This window comes from Suricata suricatta, chromosome 8 (assembly GCF_006229205.1).
Source record: "Suricata suricatta isolate VVHF042 chromosome 8, meerkat_22Aug2017_6uvM2_HiC, whole genome shotgun sequence".
NCBI classification, from domain to species: domain Eukaryota; kingdom Metazoa; phylum Chordata; class Mammalia; order Carnivora; family Herpestidae; genus Suricata; species Suricata suricatta.
In genome coordinates this window covers 472,962-484,507 of record NC_043707.1, presented here as the reverse complement: position 1 = coordinate 484,507, position 11,546 = coordinate 472,962, and the positions used below count along the sequence as shown (strand labels likewise).

Sequence of the window (11,546 nt, the reverse complement as noted above, 5' to 3'; positions counted from 1 at the left end):
GTCAGCTCTGCTGTGCGCTGCACCCCACACCCAGGGCAGCACAGAGGGGTGAGATCCCAGCTGCTCCCGAATGTGGGCAGCACCACGGCAGGTGGGTGCCGGGCCAGCCCACGGGCAGCAGTGTGAGGGGTGCGCGGAGGCCTCACCTGCATCAAGAGGCGGAGGGGCCTCCCGGCCTCATGCTCCAGGACCCGGAACTTCACACCAGCTGTGGGGAGAGCAAGGTGACCGTGAGGGAGGCCGGCTGGGGCCCGCAGCCAGCCTCCCGGGCCTCGGCTCTGCGTGTCAGCACAGGCCGGTGCGGGCAGAAGGCCCACCTCCGGTGGCACTCAGAAGGCTGTGGGTAGCCCCGGGTGGCACCATGGGCTCAGCCACCCCCTCTCCCCTAGTCTCCCCGTCTGTCTCTGAGCTTGCCGCCTGGCCAGAATCAAAGCCTCTGTAGAACTCCACTGACGGACAGGAGCCATGTGGCTGGGAGGCAGGGAGAGTCAGCGGGGCAGTGGGGCACGGGCTTTCCCACAGGACAGATGGGGGACCTGGCAGCTGTGGCCGCCCTGCTGGCAGCTAAACGTCTTCCAAACTCTATGCACGGCCACCTTAGGAACCCACCATGCCCCTGGCCTGCAATTTGGGCTCGCAAGCCTAGGAATTCCCAAGGCAGAAAGTTCTTGAAAAGAGAAGCAGGAGCTAATTATCAATTGATGAAGAGGCCCCAAGGCAAACTCAGTGAAAAAGAGAGAAGGGAGCCACATCTGTGGGTTTTTATGTGAAGTTAAAACAACTCTGGGCCAGCCATGAGCTGGGGAAGGGGGAGGGGGAACCAGGGTCTCAGGGTCTTCACCTGTCTGGTCCTGGTACTGAAGGGCAGAGGCTGGAGCCCCTGGCGTGGGCTCCCTGGGGGTCTGCAGGGGAGGGGGTCTGGAAAGGGAATTTAAGGGCATCCAGTAGGCAGACGTTAGGTCCAAAGCCCACGGAACGTGCTGGAAGCAGTTGCCTGAGCTTTGCTGTGGGGGCAGAGCTGCAAACCAGATGCAGGACCAGGAACTCTCCACATTCCCTGATGTGCTCAAAGCCCCTGGACGGGACAAGCCGACTCGCAATGCCGTGACCAGTTTGGTTGGCCTCTTGGGCCTGCCGTGGGGACGGCCTCCGCTCAGGGGCTCTGGCCAGACTAGTGGGGAGGGTCAGCATGGCGACGGGGGCAGCCACCTGCAGAGGGGACAGCCAGGGCAGCCACGACGGTGGGTGCTGTCCCAGAGGGCAGTGGTCTGTGGGGTAGGCCGGGGCCCGTCACCCAGATGTGACCGGCCCAGCATCCTCCGCACTGGCCTGTCCCCTCCAAGGTTCAGGGGCCCGGCAGGCACACACGGCCACACACGACCACACGGGGACACTTCTCTGAGGCCCGTTCAGGTGCCGCCTATACTACCACACAGAGCTCAGGGCAGATGTTCGCACCCGTTGCAGAAAGGGGTGAGAAAGAGGAAAAGTCGCCTCTGCAGCCTCTAGACCTGAGGGCGAGGTGGGCCCTCTCCAGCTCGCTGCAGGTAGCCAGCCCGGCGGACAGCAGGGGCTCCGGCCTCGGCCACCAGTGGGCCCCCCCAGCCCTGCAGCTGCTGCTTCCAGGGACTTACCCGCGAGCCGGTATGGCCGGCAGAGCCGGAGGCCGAGGGAGTAGAGTGGCAGGGAGTTGATGAGGTCCACGAGCACATGGATCAGGCCCTGCACGGCCACCACCAGGAGCCGGAGCTGCAGCGCAGACGGCACTCAGAGCCACGCCGCACGCCCTCAAGCGGAGCAGCCCGGAGGCACCTGGGCCACGACCTGCTGGGGGGGCGTGGCTCCCACTCTGATCCTAAGACCCTGGTCTGAGGAGGCAGGGGAGGGTTGAGCAGGGCAGGCGTGAGGAGGCAGGGGAAGGGTGAGCAGGGCAGGCGTGAGGAGGCGGGGAGGGGTGAGCAGGGCAGGCGTGAGGAGGCAGGGGAGGGGTGAGCAGGGCAGGCGTGAGGAGGCAGGGGAGGGGTGAGCAGGGCAGGCGTGAGGAGGCAGGGGAGGGGTGAGCCACGCAGGTGTGAGGAGGCGGTGGAGGGGTGAGCAGGGCAGCTGAGCCCAGGGAAACACACCCTGGTTCCTCTCTCGGCCTGGGCCACCTGGGTGCCGCACCCCCTGAGTCTGTCCTCTAAGCGCCGGGCTGCGTGTCCCCCAAGGGTAGGGCCCAGCACACAGTGCCCAGAAAGCATGGAGCAGCCACATCCTGCACGGACGCGGGGACAGATGGCCCGTCCGCGGCCGCCTGGCTGGCAGGCTGAGCACACGCCGATCGCTCTGAGCCCCAGGGCCGGCTCGGCCAGGCGCCACGACCAGCGCCCTCCCAGGCTGCGCACCCCTCAGCTCACCAGGGTGAACACCAGGTAGTACAGGGCTGTGGTGGGCAGGAGGAAGAGCAGGATGGTGAAGAGCAAAGTCCCGATGAACAGCTGCAGGGGGAAAGGCCGCCGCCCTCGGCGTCAGCAAGGGCCCCCCGCCGGGGCCGGCCCCATCAGCCCCGGCCATACCTCCACTGCTGGCCCCCTAGACCCATCCCGTAACTGAGCGGGAAAGGGACACTGCTGCCGGGACACTCTGGCTTCCCGAGACAACTCAGGAAGAGCTGCTCACGACAGCCTTCTCCAGCGCCAGGAGTCCACACGCCCTCCCGGCTCCAGTGGGCAGAACCAGCGGCAGGACGTGCGCACACACACTAAATGAGGGCGGGCTGGGAGGGTCAGGCAGGACAAGCAGGCCTGGAGGGCAGCACTCGGGTCCGAGCGCCAGGTCTAAGCTACAGGGAAAGCCAAGGCAGGCCTGCGCCAGGTCACCTCTATGCCCTGCTGTCCCGTGGCTCCCAGGGGCCCGCCTCCCACCTGGGGCAAGATCCTGCGCTGTTGGAAGGCCCCACGTGCACTCTGCCCCTTGCAGACCCTTCCCGTTTCCCAGGGTCCACGCTGACCCTCGGCAGGTGAGCTACGGACAGGAGGGTGGCTACCCCGTCACAGTGCCCAGCAGCCACTCTGGCCAAGCCATTCAAAGGGATGAGAGGGACTGGAGCTCGGGGCGGCAGGCAGGGGCCCCTTCCCTGCGGCTCCACCCAGTACCTGGTCCAGGTCATAGGAGCAGGAGTCCACCCGCTGGCGGAGGACATTCCACTTCTTCCCCCGGAACAGACGCCAGAGTGAGGACAGGCCACAGATCTTCAGGCAGTACAGCCTGCGGGACACGGGCGGCATCAGGGGCAGGGCTCTGGGCCACCCCAGTGGCCCCCTGGCCCCGCAAGCATGGGGGGAGCACACACCCACCTGGCCCCATAGACGTAGAAGCAGTAGATGTGAAAAGTGAGGAGAGCGATGATGTCAGACAGAATGGACAGGGCGACCGTCAGGCCCAGGCAGGCTGAGAGGCCCACGTGCCACAGGATGCGCTCGATGAAGGGGGACATGAGGTGGATGTAGCCTGGTGGGGTGGGGGCGGTGCGCTGTGGGTCCTGGTCCCCCAGGTCTCCACCGCCGAAGGGTGCCTGAGGCTGGCCGTCCCCTGCCCGAGCAGCCCGCTCAGCAGAGCAAGGCTTCACACACACAGGGCGCCGAGGGGACACACTCAGCCGGGGCTGTCCGCTGGGGGCACAGGCGTTAGAAGCAGAGTTGGGGGACCCCCGGGGCCGGGCGGAGCTGGCACTCACTGATCCACAGGTGCAGATGGTACAGGAAGAAACGGCCCAGGACCTGGTCCAGCGCCCGGTTCATCTTCAGCCCGGCAGGCGCCCCCATCAGCCACTGCAAGAGATGCTGCAGCTCCTCGGCCACGCGCTGGAGGGACACAGGAGGGGCACGCAGGCTGTCAGCTGTGAGCCGCCACAGCCAGCCCTTCCGGGCAGGGGAGAGCCTACCAGGCTGACAGGCTTCCCCCAGCCCTGTGGGCTCAGGGGCCCTAATGGCCATCACCCTTTCCTGCATCCCAACCCTCTCGCCACCAGACCCACAGGAGCGCTCAGCCCCACACGCCCAGAGAGGGGACAGACCATGCCTCACCATGAACCTTGTAGGGGGAGCCGACGGGTCTAGAGTGCCCCTCGGCTGAGGACTGCACCCTAGCACCTGGCCCTGCAGAGGCCTGGGCCTGCCCTGGGTGGGTGACCTCAGGTAATCCCGAAGGGTGCTGGCAGGCCCATCAGGGGCCCAGGTACCAGTGAGAAGGCTGGAGGGCTCCCCAGAGGAAAGGATGGATGGGGTGTGAGTCATCAGCAACAGTGAGGGCCGGCGACGGCACAAGCAGGGACCTGAGCCGCCTCCTGGCTGCCCGAGGAGGAAGCTGGCGTCCAGGCTCTGCGCCCATCCCAGCGCACGGGCCCTGAGGACCCCCAGTCTCATCAGCAATGCTGAGGTCACAGTGGTGACATGCCAGCTCCTGCCACCCCCCTCCTGCTCACTGTGCGGGCCTAGGAAGGTCTAGGCGTGTCAGGGGCAGTGAGAAAAGGAACAAAGCACTCTTTATAAATAGAGCTTATCTAATATTTAAAGGTTAAGAGCTAGGCGGCAGGAAGAAGCTTTCATTTTTAAATTAAATATTTATATTTCTGCGCAATTCTGCAAAAGGGAGATGTAAGATGAAGCTGGCCAAGAGGCAGAGCGCGGATGCGCAAGGTGATGCGGCCAAGCCCCCTTCCCGGCCTCCAGGCCTCCTTCCTCCTTCCTCCCTCCTCTTAGACTATGCCCTCCAGAGAAGCCATGGGGCTCCTAGCCTGTGAGGGCTCCTGCCCACAAGGAGCCCCAGGGCATGGCTGCAGGGGACGCTGACAGCAGGGGCTGGGGTGGCACGCACAAGGACCACACCAGGGCCAGGAGGCCACTGGCAGAGGCATGAGGGAGGCCCAAGGGGCCAGAGGCACTGCTCTAAGCAAGGAGACAAGCTCCCAACAGGAGTGACAGGGCCTCTGGCTCTGAGGACGGCAGGCAGAGAAGCTGAAGGCTCAGAGCCAGTGTGAAAGTGCAGTAGGGTAGAAGTTGAGGAGGGCCGGGGAGGGAGAGGAGGGAGCCCCAGGAACGAGCTGGGGCCCCCGGCACTCAGCATGGGAGCCTCGGAATCATCAGTGGGAGGGGCCTGACTGCTACAGGACGTGAGGCTCGAGCCTGACCGCACACAGAGCCCTGGACACACGGAAGGTTTCCGAGATGCTTCCTGTACAGAGCACCCAAGCCAAAAGCCGGCTGCCCCAAAGAGCCAGGAGCCGGGGATGCTGGGCCTGGCGGAGGGAGGTGGGCTCCCCCAAAAGCCTCAGCTACAAGGTGGTCCCAGGCATGACTACTTTTGGGAAAGGAAGGTAGAGGCCAGGAGCTAGAAGTGACTCAGTAGGGGCAGGTGGGCACCTGGTGAGCCAAGTGGAGCCCTGGGGACTCGGTGAGACACAGTGGCTCCTAGGGGACCCATCTGGGTCCAAGACAAGGGCTGCTTACTGGCCTGACAGGGAGAAAGGGCAATGCTGCTCTGGCCGGCGGAGGGGCCTCTGCTGCCCCCAGAAAGGCCCCGCCCCCATCCCCAGGACACACCGGGCTCCACACAACCAACTCACGTCAGCCACAGGGACGAGCGCCTCCGCCAGCTGCCCGATCCTGTCCTTCCTGTGAAGCCAGGACAGCAGTGCAAGACCAAGGGCCACATCGAGAAGCACGGAGATGAGCACGTTGGCCTTTCTGGAAGGAGGAGCCCAATGGGAATGGATGGTGAGGGGGCCAGCCCTGAAAGGGGCCCTGTGGACCAGCTGGGTGCAGAGAGGTGGCAGGAGGCGGGGGCGGGGGGGGGGGGGTCCACAGGTCGGTGGCACGACCCGAAGCTGCAATGGAAACCCAGGTGGGCCCTGCACCTCATCAGCTGGGTGGGGTTCTCGGCCTTCTGGGTGCTGAAGACAAGCGCGAGCTGCTCCAGCCGGTGCCTGAGCTGCCCGCACGTGGACAGCTTGCTCCAGAGGAAGGGCAGGGGCCACAGCCGCAACAGCCTGTGAAGGAGCCAGCAGGGGTGGGTCTTCAGCTGGGGCCGCCTGTCTGCCGAGGAGCGAGGCGCCCCTTGGCTGGTGCCATCACCAGGCTCGCCTCAAGGCCCTGGAGGCCCCCAAACAGTGATGGCCACCCTCCTGAACTCAGCGACACACACGCACGTGGCGGGGGAGGGGGGGGCCCAGGTGGGCAGCCCAGCAAGGGTCATGACACATGGACGTTAATTGGGAACCTGACCTCCTCACAAAGCAGTGACCTGGGGCACACTCAAAGCCAAGGCCAAGACCTTGCCCCAGGAGTGGAGATAATGTGCTGTCCGGCCACCCAGCGCCTCGCCCCACTGGCCAGGTGACCTTCATCAAGGGTCTCCCGGCTGCCTAACAAGACTGATTTCTCACAAGGCACAGGAAGCAATGAGATGCTTCTGGAACACTGTGCGCCAAGGGGACACGTTTGTAAGCCAAGAGCCCTATCAGAACTCAGCTCCACTCTAGGGTTTCCACTTCCAGAGGCCCTGCTGCCACCCGCAGGAGCCTGCTGGGCGCAGAGCCGCCGAGCCGAGGGCTGGGTCTGCAGGAGGAAGGAGGTCTCCGAGCAGTTCCAAGCCAAGTCCAGGGAGAGCCGTGCTCAGCAGGAGTCCGAACTGCCATCAGCTGGAAGGCAGCTGCGCACTGTGCGCGGAGACCCCCCACCAGCTGTCTCCCCGAGGCTTCAGCCCGGCCTTGGGCGGCCAGAGCCCCGCCAGGGCCCCCGGGGCTGCTGAAGGGGATGAGGGGCTTGGCTCTGTCTGCCTCTCCTCTCGTGGCCGCCCCTGTGCTCTAACCAGACGGGCTAAGCAGGATTCAGGGCACACAAGCCCCTGAGAGCCTTTCTTGAGTCCTCTGAAAGCTGATAAAAGCTAAGGACCATCTCCCCCCAGACCGTACCTTGGCTGACACACACGTTCCTAGAATTCATCCCAGGGGGTGGTGAAGCTCCAAACCCGCCCTTCGTGTCCAGGTCCCCTGCAGCCCTCGACCCAAGGTGCTGTCCACACGCAGCCGCCGAGGGCTCTCGGCCAGCACGGGCCACAGCGCTCCACAGCCCTCGGTGAGCAGGTGAGGCTGGTCCCCAAACCTGGTAGCCAGAACCCCAGGACCCAAGTAGGGGTGCCATCGGGGAAGTGACCTCTCACAAAGGGAGGGGTGCCAGCAGTCCCGAAGGCCCTTGAGGACTTTTATAAATCCCTTGGCCTTGGGGCGCCTGGGTGGCTCAGTCAGTTGAACGTCTGACTTCAGGTCAGGTCATGATCTCGTGACTCGTGGGTTCGAGCCCCGTGTCAGCTCTGTGCTGACAGCTCAGAGTCTGGAGCCTGCTTTGGATTCTGTGTCTCCCTCTCTCTCTGCCCCTCCCTCCCCGGCTTGTGCTCTCGCTCTCTCGTTCGTGCTCTCTCTCAAAAAATAAAAATAAAAAAAAGTCCCTCAGCCAGATCGGCAGCCAGGAGTAGCCCAGGTCATTGTGGAGAGCAGCCAAGGCTAGGGACCAGCACCCCAGACCCACGGCCGTCAGCGAGCGAGCGGCCCCAGCCCTCGAAGGTCCAGGCGAGGAGGAGGGACCCACAGGCCTCCAGGCGGGGCGGAAACCAGCCCTCAGGCAGCGACGACCTGGGCCTGCTGGCGTCTGAGCCCCACCTGACGTCCACTCTGGCCCCTGCCCAGTGGATCCCGTGCAGCCACCACTCCGACGCCCTGGGAGACCCCCAGGGAAGGAACGGGAGACGAGAGCAGGGACGCAGGGGTGGGGGTGGGGGGCTGGGACCTCTGCAGGGCCCATCTGGGCCTGAGCACAGGGAGGGGCGGGCTAGGGCTCCGGGGCCTGACTTCCTCCCGCACCAGCCCCAGGGGCACCTACCGGCAGGTGCTGGCGGCCGAGACAAGTGACAGCAGGCTGGACAGCAGCAGGCAGACAGGCCCCGAGGCCCGCTTCGCCAGCTCCGCCAGGATGCTGGCCTCCACGCCCTCCGACTGCCAGTGGCTCAGCCGCACGGGGCCCTCGTCGAAGCGGTCGCTTCGGAAGAGCACCTCGCTGCGCGCAACCGTGTCAAAGACAGCAGCCAAGCCCCCCGCACCGGCTGCGGCATCGCCAGCCGGGCGGTCGGGCAGGGCCGCGGGCGGGTGCAGCTGCGACAGCAGCACCTTGCGCTGGTCGTAGAAGACAAGCATGACCTGGTCCTCACAGGGGGCACCGGGGCGGCCGGGCCCCTGCCGGCGGGTGGCCTTGCAGCTCCAGAACTTGCTGCCCCTCTCCCGGCACAGCTGGAGCCAGGGCTCGTGGAAGAAGATGGCGCCCAGGCCCTCCAGGAAGTGGTCCAGGCTCTCCTCAGCCTCCTGCCGGCGGTGGCACCAGGTGCCCAGCACGGCCACCCCCACCTGGCTGGCCTGATGCACCTGAGCCAGGAGCGCCTTCACCTGCACGGGGATGAAGGGGAAGTGCACGACGGCCAGGACCACAGCGCTGCTCTGCTCTGGGACCCAGCGTCCCACCAGCAGGCCGCTGTCGGCCGCGGCGCAGCACGTGGGGAAGAAGGCCTTGAGCACCATGCCGGCCACGCTGCAAGAGAGGGGAGAGCCTGTGCTCAGGGCGCTGGCGGCCACGCGCACGCGGCCACGGCCCGTGGCTTCGGGCACTGCCCCCGCCCTCATCCCAGGCTGGGCAACGCTTCCCCCCGCTTCAGGGACAAGCAGGCAGAAACAGGGTGAGGCTACGAAGGGCGTGCAGGGCTGCACACGAGGGTTTAATTCTTGTTTTCAAGGAAAGTGATGAGAGTTTTCTATGTGTAGTGCGTGAAATACATACAATCTCATTAACGAGGAAAGTAATGCACGTGAAAACCCAACGAACCTGGGTCTCCTCACTAGGCTAGAGAGACTAAAGATGACAATTTAAACGCGTTGCCCCTGGGCTGAGGGAAACCACATGCAGGCGTGCTGCTGGCGGCCCAAGGCAGGGGTGCAGGAGCCCCACAATCCACCAGAGGGGCCTTGCCGCTCTCGGGGCTCTGGCCCTCCAAACTATGGCTGTGCCTGACTACCGAGTCGGGGCTGGGTTCCCGGCAGGGGGACTGTTTTCTCTTGTCACAGTTGACAAGGCAGCTGTCCAGACATCGGGATCCTGGAGGATGGCGGGCCCCTCTGTCTTCTCTCTAGCTGGGGGGTGCCGGCCTTCCTGGCCTCTCGCAGCCTTCACACGGCCCCAAGCAGCTGCGACTCCTGAATTCTGGGGAGACCCCAAGCCTTGCCCTGTCCAGAGGTAAGCTGACCCGGCACGCGGGGCTCCCAGCAAAGCTCCTCCCAGGTGGGACCGGGCAGGCAGCAGGCCCTCGCCCAGCACAGCACCCGGGAGCCCGCTCCTTCTCAGACACTGACTCCCCCAACCTTGGCAGCACAAGGAGCACAGCAGCCGCCCCAAGCTAAGACCCCCAAGCTGAAGCCCGCCCCTGAGGGAGGGACACAGACCTGGGCCTCGGCCCACTGCTCACCAGGCCCGTGGGGACATACATACATGTGGGGACGGCAGGACATTTCGTCCTTTTCCTATCCGTCGGGGGCTCTGGGAAGGGCCTTCCACAGACACAAAGGCCCAGGGCTCAGGAGGCCACTGGTTCGACTGCTTTCCTCCCTGCAGGGGCCCAGCCTGGGGCTGGCAGGTAGCGCCTCCCCCACTGGCTGCAGAGGGGGCTTCCCACAGCTGTGGGCTCCTTCTGGGCAGAGCAGCAGGGCTCCCACAGGCCTCCTCCCCACCCAGCAACTGGGAAGGGCAGCCAGCAGCAGGTGCCGGCAGGGGATGGCCTGGAGCCCCACCGCAGCCGGGGCCCAATCCCTGCAGCCGCCCTCAAGGGCATGGAGGCCAACTTCTCCTCCTGACCCCCCAGACAGGGGCCACTGTGAAACCTTGGAGGAGCCCGAAGGAACCTGGCAGTTCCAGCTTGCTGACCGGTAGGGGGACCAGACATCCCAGTCTGAACCTCCCAGGGCCAGCCTGTCGAGACACACCAGCTCGGCCGAGCGACACCATCACGCCCTGCTTGGGGACCCCTTCTGAGGGACCCAAGGAAAAACACCCGTAACTACCGCTGGAAAACAACAACGATGGGCCCAGCAGCGAGCAGAGGCTCTGGGGGAAGCTGCATCTATTGGAACAAAGGTGTTTTCACTTCGGGAAACTTCACTGAGTTGTGCGCATACAGCGCCTGCGTTTTCTTTGTGTGTGTTACGCTTCATCTACAAAGTCTGCCTAAGAAGGAAGAAGAGAAAGCTCCTCGTGTGGAAAGAAGAGCAGAGGGCAGAGGCTGGCTGCTGTTCTTACCGTGGGGCAGCGAGAAAGAAGTCTTCACACATCACGGGGCGAATTCCCACCCACACCCCCACCTCAGCCTCTGGGAGGGATGAACACACACAAGTCTACTCAGATCAGACGTCCAGAGAAAGAAGAAAGAGCCTGTGATCGATAGCAGAGGTGCGGGGGGGGGGGGGCAGTAACTTGGGCAAGGCGCTCCTCTTTCAAGGCCAGGATACAAAGCAAGGGCGCCCCAGGGACGCCAGGAGGGCGTCCGCCTCCTCTGTTAAGAATGCCAGCAAGTTCCCTTCGGGATGTCCCAGGTCTGTCCGGTGACAGGTCTCTGGGGCTGGGACAGCCCTGCTCCTGAGAGGTCTCCCTGACTGGGTAGAAGCCTACTGCCTTCTCTCTTAGGGATGAGCAGCCACTGGGGAAAAGTGCAGACGGCACTGGGGACTGGCCGGGGCGGGGGGAGCTCACTGGCTGGAGCCTCCTCTGATAGGTCTCCCCCCACCCCACCCCCTGCTCGCAGCTTCCCCACTTTTACCCCATGTCGTTTGTGCTTAAGAAACCAACAATTTTTCTCTTCCTTGCATCGGATACACAGTGCGCGCTCCCACTCCTTGCAGAAGAACGGAATCTACGATTCTGGTTTGGGGGTTGTTGTTTGGTTTTTGTTTTGTTTTAAGTAAGCTCTCAGCCCAAAGTGGGACTTGAACCCCCTCCTCTGCCCCCGAATCAAATCGCCTGCCCTGGCGACTGGGCCACCAGGCGCCCCTTTCCCGCGGTCGGGGACGCCAGTGAGTGCCGAGGCGCGTTCGCTGACCCTGAACGCCCTTCCGGCGGGTCCGGAGCCCGCCCGGCCCGCGGAGAGCGCGCTGGAACACGGCTCCGCGCAAAGCGCGCCCCCGCGGCCCTTCCCGGGCCCCACTTTACGGATAAGGAAACAGGCTCCAGCGGCGACAGGCCCGCTCGCCCGGGGAGTCGGGGCCCACAGCCCCGGGGCGGCGCCCCAAGGTCACACCGCACGGACGCCCCCCCTCCCCAGTGCTCACCGGCTGCTCCGCGCGGCCGCGCTCTCGGGCGGCGAGGTCGGGACGGGGTCGGGGACCGTGTCGGACGGGCCCGGGGGGAACGACGGCGCTCGCGGCCCGCAGCCCAGCGGCGGCCGCGCCGCGGGACCCGAGCTCAATTTCCGCCGGCTCCCAG

At 65.0% G+C, this 11,546-nt stretch overlaps 1 protein-coding gene across 2 annotated transcripts in view; it reads right to left on the bottom strand.

Annotated features, from left to right (window-relative positions):
- Positions 1-11,529, bottom strand: part of PIGQ (phosphatidylinositol glycan anchor biosynthesis class Q) — a 12,310-nt gene extending 781 nt beyond the window's left edge. Inside the window, exons 1-10 of one of the 2 annotated variants that reach the window (XM_029947912.1) lie at positions 11,393-11,529; positions 7,914-8,612; positions 5,894-6,025; positions 5,603-5,723; positions 3,716-3,842; positions 3,336-3,489; positions 3,135-3,246; positions 2,397-2,477; positions 1,635-1,749; positions 147-208 (exon numbers count right to left, since the gene is read on the bottom strand). In XM_029947912.1, the coding sequence (XP_029803772.1) occupies positions 147-208; positions 1,635-1,749; positions 2,397-2,477; positions 3,135-3,246; positions 3,336-3,489; positions 3,716-3,842; positions 5,603-5,723; positions 5,894-6,025; positions 7,914-8,602 (1,593 nt within the window). In that variant the 5' untranslated portion in view covers positions 8,603-8,612; positions 11,393-11,529. The remainder of the gene's footprint in view (positions 1-146; positions 209-1,634; positions 1,750-2,396; positions 2,478-3,134; positions 3,247-3,335; positions 3,490-3,715; positions 3,843-5,602; positions 5,724-5,893; positions 6,026-7,913; positions 8,613-11,392) is intronic. The other variant, XM_029947913.1, reaches the window with a different exon arrangement.
- Between the last annotated feature and the right edge of the window lie 17 nt (positions 11,530-11,546).